General features: G+C 39.1%; 1 protein-coding gene across 6 annotated transcripts in view; it reads left to right on the top strand.

The window, feature by feature from the left end:
• Positions 1 to 27,304, top strand: part of LOC126210369 (zinc finger protein 583-like) — a 230,306-nt gene that overhangs the window by 44,737 nt on the left and 158,265 nt on the right. For all 6 annotated transcript variants that reach the window (XM_049939595.1, XM_049939596.1, XM_049939593.1 and 3 more), the window contains one exon: positions 3,508 to 3,576. In XM_049939595.1, the coding sequence (XP_049795552.1) occupies positions 3,508 to 3,576 (69 nt within the window). The remainder of the gene's footprint in view (positions 1 to 3,507; positions 3,577 to 27,304) is intronic.

Below are 27,304 nucleotides of genomic sequence, written 5' to 3'. Positions count from 1 at the left end.
TTCATCTGATTCAGTCTTGGTGGTGTAATGTTATTTTTGTGCCTGCCTCATTTTGACACTGCTGTATTGTAAATGAGGTAGCTTCACTGTGGCACTTCAACAATTTTAACCGCTTGCTGCCTTGTTCAAGGTTGGCATGCCACATATTCCAATCCACTAAAAAATTCATCCTGAATTTTAGGAAAAACAAAAAAAATATTAACCGTCAATATAAAAATCTTACTCCGCCTACAGAATTCTTTACGAACTTAACCTGTGTTACAATTTCTGTTTTTCTTTCTGCTACAATCCATTCCAGAAGATCTTGTGTGTGGTTTTTAACTCTGTTTCTGTTATTTTATGCATTAGGAAAGGTAAACTGTACAAATAACTGCTAGTAGTGTGATTATATTAGAGGCTGTTATACTAATGGTAATCATGTTCTGATTTCACTCATGGTGATATTTCTGAACATTTATTAACATTTGATCGATAGCGATTTGCCCATTTTCTACATAAGTTAATTTATCTATGCCTTGTACTGCCAAAGCATCTAGTGTATGATTTACAAAAGAAATATTCTGAGTAGGTAAAATGCTGATGGCTTGTACACAGAATAAACCCAATGATTTCAGACTCACTGAAAATGTGTTTGTGGCTTCATGACTACCTTCTTACATTCTGGCACATTCATATTCCTCAAAAATAATTGTACCCCCCATGACACATTACCCATTCGAACTACTTGTGGAGGACAAGTAGTAATAATTTCATTTATATGCTTACCAAGATCTTGTACTGATAGAACTATGTGCAAGTCCAGTCATTTAGATACAAGTAATACTTTATTAAGTGAGAATTTAATCCATCTGTCAATAAGACTCCATCCAATTAGAAATGCATAACTCGTGTAACATTCAAATCGTGACTTAAAGCTAGTTACTGGGAATTGTACATTAATTTAAATATATGATTTATCAGAATAAGTTTTAACTATGAAAACATGATAGTGAAAGGCTATATTGCTCTTATTTGTGGAAGTAACATGCTGTAGACTTGAGGGAAATTCCTTTCCTGCTTGCAGTGATCCTTGGAAAAATGTTTTTGGTATTAACAGCATAGTGTTTAATTGTTTATCTGTAGCGTGGTTGTTAGCTTCTTGAATTTTTCATACTCTGCTTTCTCACTTAAACTGTTTGCTAAGACTGTCATTAATCTAGCTATCCCTACTTTGTTATGTGATTTTTCAGGTGATTCTGTATTATACATGAATCCTCATTCAAGGTTATCTTTGTGTTATTAGCATATTACTGCAATTCCGTTGTTATTTTATGCATCATTTTAGTTACATTTAGTGCGGTAGCGTTCTCGCTTCCCACGCCCGGGTTCCCGGGTTCGATTCCCGGCGGGGTCAGGGATTTTCTCTGCCTCGTGATGGCTGGGTGTTGTGTGCTGTCCTTAGGTTAGTTAGGTTTAAGTAGTTCTAAGTTCTAGGGGACTTATGACCACAGCAGTTGAGTCCCATAGTGCTCAGAGCCATTTGAACCATTTAGTTACATTTAACAATACTTGTTCCATACCCATAATCTTGAGTCATATTCCAGTCAAATATTGTATCTCTCTGTCTTGCTACTTCTTGCATTTGACCTGTTTTACTATCAAACTTGAAATATCATCATTATTTGCTGTGCCAGACATGGTTTATAATAGTTTACCACCAGCATTCGGCTATCCTCTCTTCCTCCGTACTAGAGAATATGGGATGGTACCTCTTATTTTCTGTAACTACTCTCTCAGCTCATCATAGGAAAACTTAAGTTTATAATGTTCACTCCATACATCCCCTATTGTACTGCCCCCTTTTGCTTCCTTTAGCACTTCTAAGATGCAATATTCTCACTTGGTTCCCTACCTCCCAGGTATCGAAGGTCAGTCTCAACAACCACCTGTGATTCGTTAGGATTATGCATGTACTCCCTGCCTCCTTATATAAAAAAGTAGGAATACTACAAAAAATACCTTTGTTTCTAGGTACGCTACATGAATCAGTGAAAACGAAGAACATAACCTAAAATTACCAGTGTATCTATACATCTCTGACTACAGACTCCTGGGTCTCAACCTCAATGGCCTATTCTGTGGAACTTCTTTATTCTTTTGCTTTTCTAATTTGTGCAACACTCCTGGGTATAGCTTTGTAAAGGAACATTTTGAAACCTAGTTGAAAATTTCTGCTTCTGCTTTTGCTTTGCTACCCTCAACTTCAGTTTCTAGCTCGTCTGTGAGGGCTGGACACTAACTTTAGTACCACTAACAGCCTTTACATATGATGTGAATTTCTTTGGGTTTCATGGGAGATCTTTTATAATATTTTGCCGAAGTACTTGATGGATTCACACATTGTCCTCTTGACAGCCAAACATGTTTCATACACCATCTCTGTACCTGCATGCTATGCTTTTTTTACACCTGTTATGCTGTAGTTTCTGGTTCCTTAGAAATTTCTTTACAGTGAATGTACACTGAGAGTGCTCTCACCATAAACTGTTGTACTGAGTACAGTTTTATAAAATGGATGGTTAATTTTTCTTTTACCCTTGAGCCAAAGTTCCTTTACCTGCTCCTGCCCAGAGCTAAATATTTGTAGTTCCACAGTGAGATATGACAGTAGTGTCTCTATATCTAGTTTGCTGAAGTTGTAATTATTTCTGGCTTCTTTTTTTTTTTTTTTTTTTTTTTTTTTTTTTTTTTTTTTTTTTTTTTTTTTTTTTGGTAATCAAGTTGTGTTGTTAAAAAAAATGTGTAAGTAGTTCACGCACATGCAACAGGTAACAGTGAGTCAGAACCATTCAATATAAAATAATATAATGTAACATAATATAATGTAATTTTTTCTTTATTTAATATACTAGTATGAATAACCCATGTACGAGTTTTACACAGATTAACTGTTTTCTTATTCAAACAGGAATTTTTAAGTCTGATTGTTCAAAATATAATTTTCAGATTTGCTGCATATCTATTTAAAAGTAATTTGTTCCTGCAAATGGTTACTAATAACTATTATGCTCAGGTTATTGAATTAAATTTGTGAAGTCACATTTTAGTTATTATTTTAAGAGTAACCATATCATTCCTGCTATTTGGTGATATATTTGGGTTATATTAAAAAGCGATCACCTGCAAGAGTATTCTACATAAAGAGCAAACTGGGTGGATAGGGTAAGTGACAGCCCTCCACGAACTGCATTTTTCCGGTGATGCTACTCCCATATACCCCATTTGAGAACCTCTGGGCGCAGTGGTCAGAATTCATAGGTGAAAAAATTGGTGATAATGGAAGTCAGGATCAGGTTGGGAAGTGCACTCAGATACTTTAACGAATAAGGTGTCTGCTCATGATAGCTTGGAAATCCAGGCACAGAGTTTCTGTTGTCACAACATAATCATTTATATTCTGTAGATTGGTTTCATAAGCACTGCCTGTACTGTGTTGCACCTGTACTTAAATAATTTGTTTTCATTCAGGTTGAGGACAACCCACTTGCATCCCCAAAGCAAGAGATGGAGTATGTGTCTGTTAAGGAAGAAGCTCCAGTAAGTACTAAAATTCACCTCTGTGTGTGTGTGTGTGTGTGTGTGTGTGTGTGTGTGTGTTTGTTATTTTTGGCAAAGGCCTTGTTGGCCGATAACGAACTCTCCGACAGTCTTTTCATTATGCCTTTCTGCGACTCAGCATCTCTGCTATATAGTGTCTAAAAACTTTCCTTTTCATTATATTGTTACATTCCTGCCTGGCTTTTCCATTTTCTGAATTATGTTATTCTGTTACCAGAACTTTTTCTACACCAGTCTTATTATATGAATGAAACATAAACCGCTACACTAAAAAAATTATATTTCTTTGCATATTTAGAAAATACATTAAAAGATTTAGCCTTTGTAGTAATTCTCATTTTTTTTTAAATGCAAAAAAAGAAAAAAAGAGGAAATCACTTACTTTACTTGTAGAACTGCCTGCAACCTAGGACTTAAACTTATTTTAGATGTTAATAATTTCTTCATTTTCAGAAATACTTTTCTTGCTATTGCCTGATACCATTTTATATATTCCCTATATATGCCATCATTAGTTATTTTGCTGCTCAAATAACAGAAATCATCTACCACATTTAATTTCTCATTTCCTAATCTAATTCTCCCACTATCACCTTAAGCACTGCCTGTACTAGCTTTCCATTAACCTTGTTTTACATTTGCTTATGTTTATCTTATAACTTCTTTTCAATACATTATCCATTCAATTTAACTGTTCTTCCAAGTCCTTTGCCATCTCTGACAGAATTACAAAATCAGTGAGAAATCTCAAAGTGTTTATTTCTTCTCCCTGAACTTGAATTCCTTCAAATTTTTCTTTGTCTCCCTTTACTGCTTCATCAGTGTACATCTACTTTAGATCAGGTGTAGGCCACAATTTTTTCCCACTCCCTTCTCAATCATTGATTCCCTTTTGACTCATAACTGCCCTGCAGTCTCATTTCTGTATAAGTTGTAAATACCCTTACAGTCTGTGTATTTTATCCCCACAAGCTTCAAAACTTGAATGAGTATAGTCCAGTCCATATTGTCAAAAGCTTTCTTTAAATCTAAAAATGCTATAAATGTAGGTTTGCCTTTCTTCAAACTAATTTCTAGATGGGTTGTACAGTCACTCTTGCCTCACATGTTCCTACATTTCTCCAAAACCCAAACGGATGGTCCCCAGGGGTGACTTCTATCAGTTTTTCCATTCTTCTTTAAATAATTCATGTCAATATTTTGCAAGCATGGCTTATTAAACTCATAGTTCAGTAGTGTTCACCTCTGTCAGCACCTGCCATCTCTGGAATTGGAATAACTACATTGTTCTTGAAATCTGAGGTTATTTGACATTTCCCACATATTTTGCACATCTGGTGGACAGTAATTCTGAGGGAATGTTGTCTATTCCAGCAGACTGGTTTCACTTAGTTCTTTCTATGCTCTATCAGATTGTCACAGTATTGTATCTCTCATCTCATTTTCATCTACTTCTTCTTCTCTTTGTATAATATAGTCCTGGTGTTTGTTCTTGTTATATGGAGACACTATATATTCATTCCACTTTTCACCTGTATGTATTTGTCGTAATACTGGCTTCTCTTTTTTGCTAAATATATTTTTAATTTTCCTATAGGCAGCGTATATATTTCACCTAGTTACCCATGCTTCTGTGGCCTTGAATTTGTCCACTACCCAAATCTATGCAGCCATTATGCACTTGCTATCAACCTCATTTTTAGATGTCTGTATTTGTTTTCATCTGCTTCATTTTTATTTTTTTACTTTTTATCTATTAAATCCAAACAATAGAAACTCCAGGTACGAATATTAACAATTTAGGAAAAGACAGATTGCTACTTACCGTAAAAAGACATGTTAAGTTGTATTCTGGCACAAGATGTTGGAGTTGGTGGTCATGTGTACATGAGATGTGCTTGCTTGTGTGTATAAACAGTGTGTATTTGTCTTTTACTGATGGACGGGTGTGGCCAAAAAACTTTACATAAGTAACTTTTAATTGTGCCTGTGTGCAACTTAATATGTCTTCATTATAGTAAGTAGCAATTTATCTTTTCCTACGTAGTCTATTAAATACAGTATCTTCTGAGTTATCCAAGGATTTCAACTAGGCCTTGCCTTTTTACCTATGTTATCATCTGCAGTCTTTCGTATTTCATCTTTCAACCCTATCCATTTGTTATCTATTGTGTTCCTTTCCCCTGTTTCAGTCCAGTGTGTCAAATATTCCTTCCGAAACTATCAACAACTTCTGGTTCCTTCAGTTTATCCAGATACCATTTCTTTAATTTGCTACCTTTATGTAATTTCTTTAGTTATAGTCTGCAGTTAGTTACTAATAAATTGTTGTCAGTGTCCACATGTGCCCCTAGAATTGTCTTGCCAGTTTAAAATTTGGTTTTGAAACCTCTGCCTTACCATTATGTAACCAGTCTGAAATCTTCCTACATCCCCAGGTCTCTTTTATGTATAGAATCTTCTTTGCAATTCTTAAACCAAATGTTAACAATGATTAAATTATTTGGAATACTTGGAAGGAGAGACAGCATTGGTCGTATTTTTTTGTTTTATTAACCGCAAAATTGATTTTCGGTCACTTAGTGACCATCCTCAGTGCTGTAATATATAATTTAAATTGGTAGGCACTGGTGTCAACAAGCTTTCACTAGAGCGGGAGTTTGAGTTTGTGATCGCTCTAAGCTTGTTGACACCAGTGCCTACCAATTTAAATTGTATATTACAGCACTGAGGATGGTCACTAAGTGACCAAAAATCGATTTTGCAGTTAATAAAACAAAAAAATACGACCAATGCTGTCTCTCGTTCCAAGTATATCCATTATCTGGTCGTGGTGCACAGGACACTCCATGGAGTCGCCAATCGATTAAATTATTTCCTGTGCAAAAATCCACCACACATATTCCTTTTTCATTCCATTCCCTGTCCATTATCTTGTCCTTTTGCTACTACCAGATCCTGGTCACCCTTTGCAATCTTCATCATCTGCAGATCTAGTTAGCTTATAAATTTGTATTGCTTTGGTAGGTGTCGGCTTTGTGTCTATCTTTGCTACAACAATGCATTCTCCATGCTGTTCATAGCAGTTTACCGTCATTTGTATTTTCTTATTCATTTCTATAGCTATTACTGCATTATCCCTGTCTGACCTGATTAAAAGTCCTGTTCTTCCTGCTGCCACATGTTGCTAATTCCCATTTTATCTTACTTCTACCTATCCATTTCCGTAGAGAAATGCACACTACACACTGTGCTGTCGTACAATATATTTATTCACAACTGGTATTGATCATTTATCATCTTCATAGTGAAAAAATTCTATTGTGACTACTTCACATGCCATACGTGCTATTTAACCAAAAAAATATGCGTCATTGCTGACTTGGAAAATTTCAAAATGGTACTTAATGCCAAAATACCAGTTTAAGCAAGTAGAAAACATTGAAAATATGTAACAACACTAAGTACACAGCACTATTGCTCAGGCCCAACAACACCGTAGGTTAACAAAGTGACCTTTCAATTATGTCCCATAAATCTTCGATGGGATTCATGTCAGGCAATCTGGATGGCCAAATCATTTGACTGAATTGTCCAGAATGTTCTTCAAACCAAACGTGAACATTTGTGACCCAGTGACATGGCACATTGTCATCCATAAAAATTCCTGCATTATTTGGTCTCGAAGCAGCTGAACACAACCATTTTCAGTAAATGATTGGTTCAAATGGAGCAGAGGACGTAGCCTATTCCATGTAAACACAGCCCATACCATTATGGAACCACTACCAACTTGCACAATGCTTTGATGACAACTTGGATTCATGGCTTTGTAGGGCCTGTGCCACAGTTGAACCCTACCATCAGCTCTTACCTACTGAAATCGGCACTCATCTGACCAGACCACATCTAGGGGTTAACCAGTATAGTCATGAGCCTAGGTGAGACACTGTAGGTGGTCTCATGCTGTTAGGAAAGGCACTTGCATCGGTCACCTGCTCCCATAGTCAGTTAATTGCAAATCTCACCACACTGTCACTGGACACATTTGCCATACATCCCACATTGATTTCTGTGGTTGTTTCATGCAGTGTTGCTTGTCTGCTAGCACTGACAACTCTACACAGTCATATAGCAAACATAATTGGCAGCCACGGCAAAACACATTATTGCCACTCCACCCCTACCAGTCGGCACCTGGGGAGCAACACTTTATTTCCTCTTTCCACACTTAAAAACGCTATGTCACTTAGGCTGCGTTCACAGTGGCACCGACAGTGGTCATCAGACGCTGTCACCAGAGGTTGCCCCATAACATTGGCCGACAGTTTGGTCACTGTGCTTCAGATCTCATTCATCAGTTTTTGGTGGGGTCGAGGAGGTTAGGTTAGAATCTGTTCCGTGTATGAAGCAGGTTAGATTTTAACGTCAGAATGGATGCCGTGATACTTCTGTGCTTTGAGTCGAGTACTGCAGTGTGGCATTTGCTATTGAAAAGATGCCGAATGCATGTAAATGAGCTACAGGGCTGTCTCAAAAAGAATGTGGCAAGTACTGTAAACTCCATTGCACTTTTAAACACTTGCCCAGTGAATATGAGAAAGGAAATAACAAGATTTTTTGTGGCAGTGTTATTTTATGTTTAGTGTAGCTTTTAATTTTAAAAAAATCAACTACATTACAGCAGCCTTGCATGACATATAGCTCCAAAATATAGTATAGAACAAATTTAAAAAATTCGTAGTATTTGGGATGCAAGAGTTAAAATATTAGCCTTTAAGTTAGTATTTAGGGCACAGTGAATAGTGTCCAACATACGAGGTATATTTGGAAACTAAGTTCCGATCGGTCAATAAATGGAAACCACTGTGAAAATCTAATAAAGCTTTGCACATATGTGTTCGACAATGTCTCTAGTATGCCTGTCGGTTACATCACTTCGCTCTTTTGAGTTCTGAGCACATGGTGAGCACATAAAGATGCATAGAAAATAGTATCTCCTGCCAAGTATGAGGTGCTGGTGAGAGATTTCGCCTGATGTTATGCAGCCCACATTACAGAACTGTCATACGGTTCCTACTTTGTGACAATTCCCAGTTGCAATCTGCAGGGGCAATGAAAATGCTCCTGCAGCGTTTTCGATGGGAAGTGTTTGATCACCCGCACTACAGCCCGTAATTGGCTCCCTCTGTGTTTCATCTCTGCTCACATTAACTACTGGCTATGAAGACAACATTTTCGCACATACAACGAGGTATAGATGACCGCAGAGAATTGGCCACAAGCAAAGGCAGCTGCCTTCTATGACGAGGGTATTGGAAAGTTGGTACAACGCTACGACAGATGTCTTAAGTTGGAGTGGTGACTGTGTAGAGCAGTGGCTGGAAGCTGTTGTAGATAAAATATTTCTGATTTTCAAAGTGATTTCCATTTCACAATCAATCACAACTTACTTTCTGAATAGCCCTAGTATCACAGAAAAGCTTGGTAACTGTGCTTTTCAGAATGTGGTATAGGTGCAATTATTGGAAAGATGTAATCGCCAGGCATCAAATATCAAAGTTTCACTTCTAGCTTTACTTGAGCCAGAGCTGTATCTTTAATGTGGGTATTGGATTTTTAGTAGAATTGAATCACAATTGTATAAGTAATGAAAATCTATTCTGTTAAATTTATTTGAAATTGTGCAGATATATGTCAATTAACCTTCAATGACTGTCATTCAGCATACCGTATTTACTCGAATATAAGCCGCACTCGAATCTAAGCCGCACCTGAAAAATGAGACTCGAAATCAAGGAAAAAAAAATTCCCGAATCTAAGCCGCACCTGAAATTTGAGACTTGAAATTCAAGGGGAGAGAGGAGGTTTAGGCCGCACCTCCAAATCGAAACAAAGTTGGTCCATTGTAATATGAGAGACAATTTAGGTCGAATGAATGACGATACAGCTACAGTAGTTTGGTTCGAGTCGTAAGCTTAGCAGTTAAGCTTTACCAGGTAGCCATTGCTATGCGTCAGGCGCTCCGCCCGTATTTATACGGGTACTCTTCCTTTTTCACGTGCTTCGTCTGGTTTGAATCTATTGCTTATTTTGCTTCGATCTGATAAGTGCCGTTTTCTTTGTTATAGGTGTTTACGTCACTCTAAGCTGAAAATGCATTACTGTACTGTGTCATGCATTGTTTGTCGCATTCTGATAGTGCGTGTTTACGGACTGTTGCCGCTCGCGGCATGGCTTGCTTTTGTGCGCGCTACTGCCGCTAACAATAAAAAAAAAAAAGAGAGAGAGAGAGAGAGAGAGGAATCGTCTCATTAGCGAAACAATGGCAAGAGACTGCTATTTGTTGTTACTTACACTGCTGTTCTTTGATAATGATCAACAAGAACTAAATAATAGACTGCGTATGATAGGACATGTTCTGAACGAGAGTTTAGCGAAAATTTTTCTCCGTTTGAAAATCTTTGCAGCCGCTTCTTTAGTACATTAATTTCTGCACAGAAATTAGAGTCATCTTAGATTTGAAAATCTAATCAGTTGCCATGCTTCATTTCTGACTGTATCACTTAATACGAATATAAACATGACACGATACATATATATTCTTCCGCGTTTGCTGTTGTCTCACTCTAGTTTCGTAGTTTATTAGGCAGGCAAGATTTAAATGAGATAGCAGCAAACACAAAAGAAAACATGGCAAAATGTTTATATTCGTATTATTCTTATGGTGAAGAGAATACTGCATGTGATTCACAATTCATAAAAGTTCCTATTAGCAACCATCTCTTGTCACAGGTAGGAAAAATTTCAGAACGTAGAGTTGGCCATATTGACAAACATCCCAAACAGTCTTGCCAGTCGGATTTTCGTAGTACATTGAAATTCTGCTACATTCGAAGATGAACCATACGGAGTTTGTATTTACTTCGTTGGATAATGTATGAAAATGCAGTGGTCGAAACTCGGGGCGGAGAAAAAAAGCCCATCTTCCACCTTCTTTTAAAAAAAAAAATTTATTTACTGACGCAGAGGTTTTGGCGCCAGTATTTATCTCTGTGCCTACAAACCATGCCTGTGTAGCGCTACATATATTCGACAGCAGAAGTTCGTTGTGGCGGCACCTACCAACATTTTTCAGAACTCCCGCTTGCTTTGCACTCGATTCTAAGCCGCAGGCGGTTTTTTGGATTACAAAAACCGGAAAAAAAGTGCGGCTTAGATTCGAGTAAATACGGTATGTGTGAAAGATAAATGAAGTTTATAAAAAGATACTCTGAACAGCTAAACCACTGGAAAGTGGAAACACTTAACTGTTTATCCATAATAAGTTGACAATTGGGGAGGTGGTTGTCGGGAACATCCGTGCCCTCGCATTATGGTTGCTGAAGGTAGAGGAGCCGTGAGGGGAAGGCAGCTACCTGTATTCTGCACTTTATATGAAACTGCAGGCCATGGAGGTATTGCCCACTTAAGTGATGCTTCTCTCAGATTGGAAATCACCTAATTTGTTGACATGTCCTTGATCAAGAGTTTTACCTATAATTTATGTGTTATTTTTGTATCGAAAAAATGAAAAATGAATATAGATAAATGTGTGATTTACGACACTATGAATCAAAATTAAAAAGCTGGTTTTTGGAATCTGTTTACACACTGCATTTATTAAAGGCAGGCAGCAGTAATGTTTGCAGAGTGTTATTAACTGTGCCTGAAAGAACTGTCAAAATGTTGTTCACTAAAGATAATTGTCATTTGTGGTTGTTTCAATATCATCACTTAAGGGCGCAGTATAGGTTATAACTTCACCGATGGCCGCTCCCATTATTCCATCTTGTGTCCAGTACTCTTGCTCCAGCTGCTGCACATTCTGCAGTAATCTTGCCAGTTCTGTGCAGTAACTGAAAGGAAAGCAACGTTAAGAAGTCTCTGCAATCTTTCATTCGACATCTTACCAGCGACCTTCTTCTCTCTGAAATTTTGTTTTATTTTGGCCTATGCCAGTACTATCTGATTTAGATTGCAGTTGCACAATTGTAGGGCAGTAAACACATCGGTTTTATCCACAATGTACAGTTTTGCGGCTTGTTTGTTTTCCATTTTGAGGATAACAGTTCAGCCTTCCTCATTGATTCATTGCAGTTTCTTTGCCCATCTTGCAACCACTCTAACATTGTAATCCTTAGATCATACATATTAGCCATTCTGTCGATCTTCCTGCTGTGGTAAGGCACATTATCCATACAATCACAGAATTGGGTGGAATATTACGAACGAGCACATCTGCAACCCCACCCCCACCCCTCTCCCCCAGCTACATCCACTAGTTTCGTCAAATTCAAGAAGTTTGCAAGTTAATGGAAACTGTTTCTTGCATGAATCTTCCTGACAAATTAGAACTGTGTGCCATGTCGAGTCTGTTGGGTGAAAATTTGTTCTAGTTTCTTGCATCTTGCTGCAAGTACTTTCTGAAGTTGTCTTTTCATGGAACTTCTTATCAAACTTACAGAAGTTATGTGAGATCAGTGCTGGTGCAAAAGAATCATTGTCAAAAAGAATGGCACAAAGACAGATGGGCTCAAACAAATGTACCATTGTAACCCCTAAACACACATAATTGGTACCATGAGTCAAGGTACTGTGAAATGAGTTTACTAATCAATTTGTTTCACCGGAAGGTAAAGCAGAAAGGCAGTACAAACAACTTTAAATTTTAGCTATTTTTTAAAGGTGTTGTAAACATTAATGCATTACATTTGTGATAAAAGTAGTAAATACTGCTTGCAAATATCGAAGAGTAATTAAATGGCAGTCTCTTGGCGAGGTACCACACAGCATTTTTGTTTCCTGTTATTGAGTACTTGATTATGCACTAGACAAGGGATGTTAAAATTTGTATATGACATTCTCAAAATTTTTAATCCAAATGAAGTCCTCTGGTTTTAGTCAATTGAACAGTGTTTCTTGGTAACATCAATATGTACTCCTCTAATATTTTTTTCTGGTTTTATTTATTTATTTATTTATTTTTGTGTTTTGTCACGATTTTTATTCATTAATAATAATGCAACAACCGTGGTGACTGCTCTAGTTTTTAAGAATAATTGCACTTCTGTAACAAGTACTTGCAGTGAGCTCCTGAAATAAACTTGTCCCAGTGACTTGAAGTAAACTTGAGTAAGTTTATGTTCTAACGTAAACACCTCAGCAAGTGCTGACAGAAGTTCTTTGTTAGTGGATGCAAGCCTTTTGTAATACTTTGCATCTAGGGTCAACTTGACGTTGACAGCACTTGGAGACAAAGGAATATCTTTCAAGTAGCACCAGTTTTCTCCACTTCTGGCAGCACTAGCAAAATCGTCGAGTAATCATGGCCACACAGTATGTACATCACATTTGCAAACCACTGTATGTGACATATTCACTACCCTACTGGCATAAAAAAATCAGTAAGAAGCAACAATGATGTGTAGATAGCTAATGCCCACCCAACACAGCCCAAAAAGATCCTTTACAGTATCTTTAAGCATAGGTACACCATTCTTGTCACTTGAATGAATTATTTTTTGAGGTTATAATCTGCACCAAAATTTTTGATAAAAATTTTGCCTACTTGCTGTTTCCGGTAAACCTACAATTTCAGTCCACAGAGTCCAAACTATATCCCGATTATGAAATTTTTCATCCTCAGGATGCCACAGACTCCTCCTTTGCCTAAAGTTCTCAGTTTCTCACAGTCCAAAGGCTATATAGGGTTACGTCAGCTGTTGTGACCGAAAGAAACAAACTCGTTTGAATTTCACTGACTGTCATCCGAAATCTTTACATTCAGGTGATGAGATTGGCTGCTTTGTGACCGCACATAGTGGTGTAATTATTTGAAAAGATGGCCATGTTTGACCAATGTAAGTCATCGGTGGAACCCACCAATATTGGTGTCACTCTGACTGTAGCCTAAGGCGATTAGGTCAGATTAGAAACTATTCTATGCATGAAGTAGGTCAGATTTTAACCTCCACAGGAATCTCTCCCAGTAATGATGGAAACTCATTTTCAAGAAAGCGTAGGTAACGAGGTAAAAAAAAAAAAAAAAAAAAAAAAAAAAAAAAAAGGAAGGGTGATGCTGTGGTACAACAGACCCAATCAACTGATTGTCTCAAACCACACCACACATTTACAGAGAAGTGTACTTCAGAATGTGTCTCCACAATGGCATGTGGGTTTCCTTCAGACCACTTATGTAAGTGGCTTATCCTTGATGGGTAAAAATGGGACTACCTTGCAGTTTTCAAGTATCCAATGACAAAATTCCGATCGTCTGCCTACATCTCCTGCTTGAAGGTGCTGAATAATCTGTTAATGATACTGATGGAACTTGTGCATACATAATGTCTGCCATACTCTTGTATGTGGAACACCAATACACGCAGAAATTCTACGTGTGCTTGTTCAAGGACACATTCTACTGACTGAATAGTGTCTTCTACTTCATCCACATACTGTTCAATTACATGTTCAGACACAGTATGACTGCTGGGTGCTTTAATAGTGTCATGCAGTGTATTGAACACACAAGTAAACACTCTTGTATCCAGTAGTTTATGCTTAGGAAATCATATGCTGTATTCTCTACAATCAGCAGCAGCATTTGCATTACAAAACACATATACAAATATCATATTGAGATACTCGGCATGTGTAAATAGTTGCAGCATGTTTACATGCTATGGTACAGTAGACTTGGCCAACAAATCACAATGAAAACTTAAATGTAAACTAAAGCATAACTTCACAACATGAACATCAACACTCTACTATTGACTTTCAATAAATATACCCATAGCAACCAGCATACCAACACATGAAACAAAAATGCATTGAACTCTGCTGTATCTCTGTGCTCAATAAAAATTGGACACCTGTTATATGGCTTTTTTAATTGCAGTTTGTGTATACTACCGCCCCCTAAAATATTTACCATTCCTCCTGAAACACCATGTATAAATAAAACCAATAAGACATAGGAAAAGGTGTGTTGATTCCCTCACCAATGTAATCTACTTTTACATGATGTGGAATAACAATTCATAATAGAGTTACACTAACAATGGACATTGGTTTTAAGCAATCATAATTATTTCAGTATCCATTTTCTCACAGATCAAACAATTGTTGTGCTATAAGCTACAATACAGACTCACTGTTTCTAATTGTAATACCTGTCTTATCCTATTAAATTTAATGTAAGATTTTACTTTGTAATGAGTAGATTACAAGAAGCATTTTAAATTTGGGCAATAATAACACAAAATATTAAACTACTTTTTTTCTCACAAAGTCTGCAATTGTAATGGGTAATGGCTTGCACAAACTGGGTGTTGCCATAGTCATTGGGTAATATAGATCAGTGGATCCATCACTGTAACATTTTGAAATGAAACCTGTAGACACTGATGGTGTGATAGCAACAAGGAACTTTACTGTTTAAGTACTTTTGTAGTGAAAGAAAGAACCTTTTGTATATGTAGATATTTGGTTGATTTACTGCAAATATTATTTATAACATATTTTTTCAGACTAATCAAAAAACAAAATAATTAATAATGTTACAGTGATTATTATTTTAAAATATAAACTAAACTCCATCCAAACGAGCCTTGGAAAGCATCACTGGATGCGGATGTGGGGGGACATGTGGTCAGCACACCTCTCTCCCGGGCATATGTCAGTTTACGAGATCCGAGCTACTTCTCAATCGAGTAGCTCCTCAGTTTGCCTTGTCAACCACACTTAGCAGACCGGATGGTCACCCGTCCAAGTGCTAGCCCAGTCCGACAGCACTTAACTTTGGTGATTTGACAGGAACCGTTGTTACTACTGCGCCAAGGCCATTGGCAATTTAAAATATAGTTCACAGAAATCGATCAAAAATTCAATTGAATTTTTCGGAAATCTGGTTTGTCTTGGACACCATTAGACGTCCTGGGGCATGATAGTCCCTCTGACCTCATCAGCCACCCTCCCCCCCCTCCCCCTCCCCAAAAGAAAAAAAAGTATGACCCCCTCTCCCCACATGCAATGCTACGCCACTGACTTGACGTAAATGATGCTGCTCTTGGTCACTAAGTGAAGATTGTTGGCTACTGTTTTTCCCCTAGTAAGAGGTAATACATGACATTTGGTATCTTCGGCACACTGTTGACACTGGTGATCTCAGAATATTGAATTCCCTAATGATTTCCATAATGGAATGCCCTGTGTATCCAGCTCCAACTACAATTGTGCATTCAAAGTTTGTTAAATCTCATTGTGCAGCCATAGTCACATTGGGAGCCTTCTCACGTGAATCGCGTGAATACAAGTGACAGCTCCACCAATGCAATTTGATTTTATACCTTGTGTAAATGATACTACTGTCATCTGCATGTATGCATATCACTATCCCATGACTTTTGTCATGTATAATTCAGCACTCTTGTTTCCTGAAAAATGTAAACAAACATTTTTGAAATTTTCCCAGGGGGCCTTCTTATCACATAGTATTTTGCCAAGTGCTCTTGAGTCATGCTCCTGAATTCATTTTCATTACAACAGGTTTTGTGAGACCAAGCTTTGTGTGTAAAGAATGAATTAACATTATTTTGGATCTACTAATACCTCAAGTAATACATTCTTCTGACCAGGCTGTAGTGAATTTCTTCTTTGCCAGTCAGCTTTGGTAAAGTGAGATGCTTGAACCCTACTGTCCCATTAAAAAATGAAAAACAACAATATTTTCTGTCACTGAATTTCACTTTACTTGATGATTTCAGATAAGCATGTCATATTTACATAAAATTCTTCCGTGTGATCAACATACCTTATGAGAAGTTAATGAAGGTTATTACTGATATAGTGAGTAAGTATGTTGGCAATGACTTTCTTCTTTTCTTTGGGGGGGGGGGGAGGGAGAACTTTTTAAAAAAAGACCAGAGCTAAGTTTCAATTTTCTTTGTGACGTTCATTATCAGCACAATGAAACTGATAAAAATTATGTACGTTCATGTAATTTACATATTCACTGTTGTACATTGTTATTTGCTTACCTGTGTATATTAACTACATCATTACTGCAACAGAAACTAAATAAGCAGCTGCCAGGTTATACAAAATAATGATACTTTATTAGATGATGCCCACATAATTAGAATAATAATTATTTTCTTCATCTAAGAATTTTTGTGGTTTTGTCCCTGTAAATTGTAAATAATAATTATATGCAAAATAATGGAAAGGCAACCACCCACCTACAGCAGACTGATGTGTGGCACATAGCAATACACAACAGAAAATGAACTCTTGCTCTTTCTCTAACAAAAGTACATACATTCACTCACACAATCGTACAGACACCCAAACAGACACATTCGCAACTATGTCGAGTGTGGAAGAATCGTAAAAATATACTGTAGCCTCACCTTCATTCAGACTCCCATATGGAGGACATAGTAATAGGTATTCTTGATGTAGAAAAGCAAGAGAAAGAACTGAAAACAAATAAGTTGCCATGCCTGGACGAAATCCCAGTTTTGTTTTACAGAGAATTCTCTTCATCATTGGTTCCTTAGTTAGCTTGCACTTATCTGGAATCTTTTTCCCAATTCAAAGTCCCAAATTACTGGAAGAAAGTGCTGGTGATTTCTGTATGTAAACAGGGTAACCGAACAGACCTGCAAAATTATAGATCAGTATCCTTAACGTGGGTTTGCTGCAGAATTCTAGAACATATTCTCAGTTCTAGTATAATAAATTTCCTTGAAATGGATAAGTTTATGCCTGAAAATTGGCACATATTTAGAAAGAATCACTTGTGTGAAACTTAGTTTGCTGTTTTCTTGCACAATGTCCTGTGAATCATGTATGAAAGGCAGCAGACATATTACATATTCCTACACTTCTTTAAAGTGTTTGACACAGTGCTCCACTGCAGACTGTTAACAAATGTCTGAGTATACGGATTAGGTTCCCAGATATGCGAGTGGCCGGAAGAGACTTCTTAAGCAATAAAAGCCAATATGTTATCGTCAATGGTGAGTATTCATCAGAGACTAGGGTATTGCCAGCTGTGTCCCAGGGTAATGTGATAGGACCACTCCTGTTCTCTATATACATCAATAATCTGATGGACAAGGTGAACAGCAATATGCAACTGTTTGCTGATGACACTGTGGTCAGTTTTCATCATTGAGTTACTGCAGGAGGGTACAAGGTGACTGAGAAATCATTTTTAGTTGGATGTGATGAATGGCAGCTTGCTCTAAATGTTGAAAAATGTAAGTAGGAAAAACATTCCTATAATGAAACTTCCTGGCAGATTAAAACTGTGTGATAGACTGAGACTCGAACTCAGCAAGCATGGGTCATGCTTGGGTAGCTCAGTCTGTAGAAGACTTTAACCGCGAAAGGCAAAGGTCCCGAGTTCGAGACTCTTTCCAGCACACAGTTTTAATCTTCCAGGAAGTTTCATATCAGTACACACTCTGTTGCAGAGTGAAAATTTCATTCTATAATTCTGTAATGTTCGAGTATAGCATTAGTAGTGTGCTGCTTCACACAGTCATATTGATTAAACATCTAATTGTAACACTACAGAGTGATATGAAATGAAATTATCATGTAAGGATAGTAGCAGGGAACACAATTGGTCAAATTTTAGGGAAGTGTAGCTCATCTGTAAAGGAGACCACATGTAGAACACTAGTGTGACCCATTGTGCTCGATTATTTGGGGTGCCCACAATGTCGGATTAAAGAAAGGCATCGAAACAAATTAGGAGGGTGCTGCTAGATTTGTCACCAGTAGGTTCAGTCAACTTGCAAGTATTACAGACATGGTTCATGAACTCAAATGGGAATCTCTGCAGTGGGAAGGGTGAGACGGCATACTTTTCAAGAAGTGCTCTTGAGAAAACTTATAAAACCAGCCTTTGAAACTGGCTGCAGAATGATTCTACTGCTGGCTATGTACATTTTGTGTAAGGACCATGAAGATAAGATATGAAAAATTAGATAGCCATTTTTTCTTTGCCTCATTTCAGAGTGGAACACCAAAGGAAATGACTAGTAGTGGTAGAAGGTACCCTCCACCATTCACCGAATGTTGGCTTGTGGAGTATATATGTAAATGGAGAGGTAGTCACAAAAATATGGTATCTGTGTGTTCTCTAGTCATCACAAAGTGAATGTCATGGGTGTTCACCTTTAACCAGTAAACAAATGTGTGGTTCAACACTGCGTAAGGAAATTACAGCATAATCCCTCTATACTGCCACACTCTCCTTGGTTGTCTCTGTGTGTGGGGCTTTGGTAGTTAGATGTGGCTTTCTCTACTCCCTGCACACTGTCCAGCACTCAGCCAGCATATTGTGAACTATCTACATGTTTGTCTTTGGCACCGAGTGGGAACACAAATGCTGATAGGCAGTGTGTCACATCAGGTATGAACAAAGTAGAAATGTATTTCACTCTAGATTGAAAAAAAGCTGTCCCTTCTTATATTAGTATCAGGACGACTTCCGTGGTTCATTTGTATTTTCATCATTGTTAATAGCAGCTAGTCTGCATAAAAAATGTCGACTTTGCTCAAGAGGCATTTGTACCAAGCGAGGTGGCACAGTGGCTAGCATTCTGGACTCATATTTGGGAGGACAGCAGTTATCCGTAAATCATTTAAGGCAAATGCATGATAGTTCTTTTAAAAGGGTACAACCAATTTTCTTCTCTACCCTTTCCTAATTAAGCTGGTGACCAGTCTCTAATGATCTCATTGTCAATCTCCTCCTCCTCCTCCTCCTCAAGAGGCACCTGCATTGTTTGGGACCCTTGGTGTTATGCATTACATGTATTTAATTGCTTGGTTAGTGTTGTTGTTGTGGTGATGGTGGCTTTGAGTCTGTAGACTAATTTGATGCAGCTCTCCACTCACCTGTATCCTGAGCAAGCCTCTTCTTCCGAAAAGAGCTACTGCAATGTATTTTTGAACCTGCTTACTATATTGATCTCCCTCAACAATAATGCTGCCACTGCCACCACTACGCACACATGCGCGCGTGCACACACACACACACACACACACACACACACACACACACACACACACACACACACACACAGTATTTCTATCCATCTAATCTTCAGCATTCTTCTGCAGCACCACATTCCAATAGCACCACATTCCAAAAGCTTCTATTATCCCCTCCTAAACTATCAGCCATGTTTTGCTTCCATACATGGCTACACTTTGAACAAATACTTTCAGAAAAGATTTTCTGACACTTAAATTTACATTCATATTATTCAAATATTTATATTCAGGTTAATAAAATTTTCCTTTTTCAGAAACATTTTTCTTGCTATTGCCAGTCTGCATTTTATATCCTCTCTACCTCAACCATCCTCTGTTACTTTGCTGCTCAAATAGTAAAACTCACGTGACATTATTAGTGTCTGATTTCCTAACCTAATTCTCTCGGCATCACCTGATTTAATTTGACTACATTCCATTACCCCATTTTATTTTTGTTGATGTTCATCTTGTAATCTCTTTCAAGACACTGCCCATTCCATTCAGTTGCGCTTCCAAGTCCTTTGCCGTGTGTGTGACAGAATTTCAATTTCAAGGTTTTTATTTCTTCTCCCTGAGCTATAATTCTGTTTTTTTTTTTTTTCCTTCATTTCACTATTATGTAAAGGATAGCAGAGATGCTGAATTGCAGATAGGCACAACAAAAAGACTGTGAGAAAATGAGCTTTCAGCCAACAAAGACATGCACACACATACACACTCACACACACATACACACACGCACTCACACACACACACACACACACACACACACACACACACACACACACATACATATGTGCGCGCGCAAATACAACTCATACATGACTACAGTCACTGGCTTCTGAGGCCAAATTGCGAGCAGCTGTGTATGATGGGAGATGCAGATGGGTGCTGGGATTAAGTAGGAGGCTGGGGTGGTGAGGAGGAGGGATGGCATGGTAGGGGAGGGGGATGGTAAAGTGCTGCTTGTGGGAGCATACAGAAATGAGATGGAAAGAGGGTAATGCAGCTGGGTGCAGTCAAGAGTTTAGACCCAGGTGGGTGTTAGCGGAAAAGGAGAGACATAGAAAGACTGTGTGGTACATTGCTGAAAGAATAGAGGACTGTTTGTTGCTGGAATGAGAACAGGGAAGGGGCTAGAGGGACAGGACAAAGACTAAAGGGAGCTTATGGTAATGTATGATATATTGAAGGGGGAGTTCCCACATGTGCAATTCAGAAAAGCTTGTTGGTGGGAAAGGTCCACGGACCAACATAGTTAAGTTACACACCGCCATGTTTCATGTTGGAATTCAAAGCCCTCTAGTGACAGAGGGCTGAAAATAAATATGTAGACACGAAGAACAAAGACGCAGAATGTTAATAACTTTTGTTTTATTTGAAAAGCTTTAAGAGTTTTCAGATAAAAAATTTGGATGTGTTACCCTTCAGAACGGCCTCGTATGTTGGTTTGATAGGACTTTGAATGTAGTTCATCAGCATATGTATTACTTCAACACCTTGACCAGTGATTTACTTTATTCTGTTCTAGATCCTTGTCTGTAGCTGCAGCCATACTCGGCAAACGACTTGATTGTGTGTGGCAACAGATTCTTTACATACCACTATTACCTGTTACAGACCCCAATGGTCCAGGGGCAAAACTATTTTTGGTAAACATTTGTGAGAGCTTGAATTTCTTTAACCTTACAGTCATAGTGAGGCTGTGAAGCTGTCATTGAAGTGAAGAATGTTGTGTTGGGTGCCATGCTCAGCAGAGGGGAGGTCTAGTTATTTCTTTGCCACAGTTTGTTGGTGGCCACTCATATAGACAGACAGCTTGTTAGTTGTCATGCGAACGTAGACTGCAGCACAGTGATTGCAGCTTTGGTTGTAGATCACATGACTGGTTTCACAGGTAGCCCTACCTTTGACAGGATAGGTTATGCTTGTGACAGCACTAGAGTATGTAATGGTGGGAGGATGTACGGGACATGTCTTGCATCTAGGTCTATTATAGGGATATGAGCCATGAGCAAGGGGATGGAGGCAGGAGCTGTGTAGGGATGGACGAGGAAATTGTGTAGGTTTGGTGGGTGGTGGAATACCACTGTGGGAGGGGTGTGGTGGAATACCACTGTGGGAGGGGTGGGAAGGATAGTGGGTAATACAGTCCTCATTTCGGAACAGGACCAGAGATAGTTGAAACCCTGGCAGAGAATGTGATGCGGTTGCTCGAGTTTTGGGTGGTACTGAGTCATGAGGGGAATGCTCATATGTGGTTGGATGGTGGGACTTTGGAGGGTGGTGTGTGACTGGAGAGATAAGGTATGGGAGATCTGCTTTGTACAGTTTTGGGGGGAGGGGGGTTAATTACAATCTGTGACAGCCTCAGTGAGAACCTTAGTGTATTTCATGAGGGACTATTCATCACTATAGATGCAAATGACCATGGGTGGCTAGGCTGTACGTAAAGGACTTCTTTGTATGGAATGGGTGGCAGCTATCAAAATGGAGATTTTGCTGGTGGTTGGTAGGTTTGATGTGAACAGAGGTATTGATGTAGCCTTCTTTGAGATGGGGTCAACATTGAGGAAGGTTATTTGTGGGTTGAATAGGACTAAGTGAAGTGAATGGGGGATAAAGTGATAAAGTGTTGATGTTCTGGAGGAATATGGATAGGGTGTCCTCACCCTCGATCCAGATCATGAAGGTGTCATCAGTGAATCTGAACCAGGTGAGGGGTTTGGGATTCTGGGTGTTTAGGAAGAATTACTGTAGATGGCCTATGAATAGGTTGGCATAAGATGGTGCCATTTGAGTGCCCATAGCCTGTACCTTCGATTTGTTTATGGGTAATGCCTTCAAAGGAGAAGTAATTGTGGGTGAGGATGTAGTTCGTCATGGTGATTAGCAATCTGGGTCACAGACAGGCATAACAAAAAGACTGTCGCAAAATGAGCTTCCAGCCAACAAGGCTTTCATTGGAGATATAACACACACACACACACACACACACACACACACACACACACACACACACACACACACACACACGTTTCACACAATGACCACAGTCTGTTGTTGCTGAGGTCACACTGCAAGCAGATACGCATAATGGAAGATGCAAGTGGGTGATGGGAATAAGGAGGAGGATGGAAAGTGGGGTAGGGGTGGGGGATGGTAAAGTGCTGCTTGTGGGGGCATACAGGGATGAGGTGGAGAGAGGGTAGGGCAGCTAGGTGCAGTAAGGAGGTTAGTCGGAGGGTGAGGAAGGAGGAGATTACCAGAAAAGGAAAGAGATAGAAAGAATGTGGGTGTGTTGGTGGAACAGAGGACTGCATAGTGCTATAATGGGAACAGGGAAAGGGACTAGAGGGTAAGGACAAAGAATAATGAAGGTTGAGGCCAGGAGGGTTACAAGAACACAGTATATGTTGCAGGGAGAGTTCCCCATCTCTGCAGTTCAGAAAGGCTGGTGTTGGTGGGAAGGATCCAAAAAGCACAGGCAGTGAAGCAGTGACTGAAATGAAGAATGTTGTGTTGGGTGGCGTGCTCAGCAATGGGGTGGTCCAGCTGTTCCTTGACCACAGTTTGTTGGTGGCCATTCATGCAGACAGACAACTTGTTAGTTGTTGTGCAAACATAGAATGCAACACAGTGGTTGCAGCTTAGCTTGTGGATCACATGACTGGTTTCACAGGTTGCCCTGTCTTTGATGGGATTGGTGATATTTGTGACAGCACTGGAGCAAGTGGTGGTGGGAGGATGTATGGGGCAGGTCTTCCATCTAGGTTTATTACTGGGATACGAGCCATGAGGCAAGTTGTGTTGGGATAGATGGGCATATCGTATGGGTTTGATGGGCAGTGGAATATCACTGTGGGAGGGGTGGGAAGAATAGTGGGTACGGCATTCCTCATTTCAGGACATGATGAGAGGTAGTAGAAAACCTGGTGGTGTATTCACAGACAGACAGACAGAGGGAGAGAGAGAGAGAGAGAGGGAGAGAGAGAGGGAATTGTGCCTACAGATGCAATGGCATGGGTGGGTAGGGTGTATGTAATGGACTTCCTAGTATGGAATGGGTGGCAGCTGTCGAAGTAGATATATTGCTGATGGTTTGTAGGTTTGACATGGAAAGAGGTATTGATATAGCCATCTTTGAGGTGGAGGTTATCATTGAGGAAGGTTACTTGTTGAGGAGCAGGGCCAGCTGAAGTGAATGGGGGACTAAGTGTTGATGTTCTGGAGGAATGTGGATAGGGTGTATTACCCTCAATCCAGATGAAGAAGATGTTACCTGTGAATCTAAACTAGGTGAGGTGTTTAGGATTCTAGGTTTTTTGAAGGATTCTTCTAGATGTCCCATGAAGAAGTTGGCACAGGATGGTGCCATGCGAGTGCCCATAGCTGTACCCCAGATTCGTTTGTAGGTAATGCCTTAAAGGAGAATTGATTGTGAGTGACGATATAGTTGGTCATGGTGATTAGGAAGGAGGTTGTAGCTTTGAAATCTGTGAGGATTTGGGAAAGTAGTGTTCAATAGTGGTAAGACCATAGGTATTAGGGATGTTAGTGTAAAGGTAGGTGGCATCAATAGTGATGAACAGGAGCTGTGGAGAGTCGGTGGAAGAAATGTGTGGTATCTTTTATATAGGAGGATAGGTTGCTAGTAAGAGGCTGAAGCATAGAGTCTCTCAGTGGGAGCACAGTAACTGGCCACAATGGGTAAGTGGATGACTGACTGCTGGCAGAGTCCTACCTCCAGGTTCAAAACAGCAGTGCTGGAGCCTTAGTCAGCAGGTAGGATTAAAGATTGGGAAAAGTTTATAGTTGGTGGATTGTGGTTCTTTCCATGGAAAGTTAGCAGGGAGTGATGTGAGGACAGTGGGGTGGATCATGGTTGGATGAAGCAGTAAACTGAGTCTAGTAGGGTTCAACATTGGTCTTTGCTTGAGTCTGATTGGTAGGGTTGATGGTGAAAAAGTGTTTCCACTATAGGGACCGGGAGAAGGAGAGAAGGTCTTTAACAAGTCGTGCATGATTGAATTTGGGAGTGCAATGCATATCCAAATTCCTCCAGGAACTAGAGCAACATGCACAACACCACTTCAAAAAACTCTCCAACCGGCTCACTTTGTACTCCCAACTCGGACTACCACTGTCCACCACCTCTAAAGCAACCTCCAAAACTCCCCCACATCCCGTCATAGCTGACAAACCCTGCTCACAGGCCTGCTACATTTACCCCTCCCTCCAAAACTCTCTCCCACCACCACACAGATTCCAGAATGTAAACAGCCCAAAACACAGTCATGAACACTCCTCCAAAAGCTTTGGCCCTGCAGAAGTACCAGTCCTTTCCAAAGACCTCACCTTTTGTCCCAGTCGCAAATTAAATCATGCAGGACTTGTTAAAAATTTTCTCTCCTTCTCCCAGTCCCTACAGTGCAAAAAGTTTTTCACCACCAACTCCACCAATCAGTCTCAAGCAAGGATCAATGTTGTACCTTGCCTGACTCAGTTCACTCCTCCACCCAACTGATCCACCGCTGCTGCCTCCAAGTCACCCCTGCTAACTTTCCAGAATTTCTTAACCTCAAACCTTGCCACACCATAATTCTCTAAATCCCTCAAATGCAAACTAACCTTTCATCCATGGAATGAATTGTAATCCAACCAATAAAAACTGATCCCAACTTTATAATGCTACCTGCTGATAAATGCTACACCACTGTTGTTTATAAACACTACACCCTGCCACAGTGACCCCATTCCAGAAAGCCAGCAGGATCTCCAGTCTCTCCTCAAATTCTCAGACCCATTCCACAACCTCTCCCTGGAATCTATCCCTCTCCTCGCCCCCATTACTTCCCGCACTCCTACCTTGTACATGCCTCCTAAAGTCAATAAACTCAACCACCTAAGATGTGCCATTGTGGCTGGTTACTATCCTGTCATTGAGAGAATCTCTGCTCTTGTAGACCAACACCTTCAGCCTATTACCAGCAACCTACCCTTATATGTATAAGATACCAACCATTTCCTCCACTGACACTCCACAGTTCTTGTTCCTTTACAACATGGTGCCCAGCACATAACTATTGATGCTACCTCAAATTTTTCTAACATCCCTAATGCCCATGATCTTACAGCTATTGAACACCACGTTTCCCAATGCCTGACAGTTTCCAAACCTACAACCTCTTTCCTTTTCATAATATTGTTACAGTGCATCCTCGATTTTCTATTGTTGAATTTTTTCGTGGTTTCCTTTTCTACTTGCCCAGTTTACAGATTATATAACATGAAGGAAGGCAACAACAATGCCTCACTCCATTCTCAGCTACTACTTCCTATTCATGTTTTTCAATTCTTGGAATTGTAGCCTGCTGTCTGTTAAAGTTATAAACAGCATTTCACTTCATGAGCCTTTTCGCTGCTGCCTTCAGAATTTCAAAGGGTGTGTCACAGTCAACATTGTCAAAAGCTTGCTTTTAATCTGTAAATGCTATGAATGTGGGTTAATGTGTCTTTAATCTATCTCCTCAGAAAAGTAGTTGGATATGTATTATCATGTGCGTTCCTACATTAACCCTATCTGATTTTCCCTGAGGTCAGTTTGTTTCCATTTTTCCATAAATAATTTGTCAGTACTTTTCAACCATGACTTATTAAAATGAGACTTCAATAGTATTTGCACCTGTCAGTACCTGCTTATTTGCAATTAGAATTATTACATTCTTGTCAGAGGCTATTTCTCATGTCTCATCTACCTATAGTTCCTAATTTATGGATTTGTACTGCTTTCCATGCCATTGTTTTTGTGTAACAATAGAATAAATCAGCAAAATGTAGTGAAAATGAACTATTAGCAGTTTCACATTCAGGCTGTCAGTTTCTGGATTACAGTCTAGTCTTGAAATGGTGCAATTGAATTGTCACTATTTTTTCCTGTAGCATTGAAAAAAATCAGTTTCATTCATGTGCAGAAATCTGGAACACCCAACATAATGGGCTCATGCAGGTGCAGAATCGGAAATTGTTTTCTCCTGCATTTGAGTGCCACTTCCACATCCCCTCCTGAACCACTGGACCAATTTCAACCAAACTTGGTACATATATCCCTTACTGTCAAGCTACAATGGCAGTCTGAGTAAGAATCAGCTGACTAACATAGTTAAAGACATACGACATGAACAATGAGATGCACGAAAAACTTCCACAACATGCATGACATCTAAATGTACTACTTCTGTGCTATTAACTGTATTCTCAATCAGTTTCGCAGGCAGCATCCACTTATGACACTAAATGCTTCTACAAAAATATATCATGGTACCACACATAGTTAAAGAGAGATAACATCATTAACACTGAGACATGTGAAAAATTTCTGCATCATGCATGCCATTTTAATTAATTACTTATTCGTAACACTTTTTGCAGACAGTATCCACATATGCCACTGAATGTACATACAAAATTATATCATTGTATGACTCATATTGAAGGGATATGATGTCGTAAACAGGGAGATATGTGAAAAAATTGCCACACCTTGCATCAAGTTTTAATACATTCATTCTTTACTACTAAGATACTCCTGCAGTTGAGTCAACTT

The sequence above is a fragment of the Schistocerca nitens genome, chromosome 10, assembly GCF_023898315.1.
Source record: "Schistocerca nitens isolate TAMUIC-IGC-003100 chromosome 10, iqSchNite1.1, whole genome shotgun sequence".
NCBI lineage: Eukaryota > Metazoa > Arthropoda > Insecta > Orthoptera > Acrididae > Schistocerca > Schistocerca nitens.
Note: the sequence above shows the minus strand (reverse complement) of the source record. Positions and strands in the feature narration are given on the sequence as shown.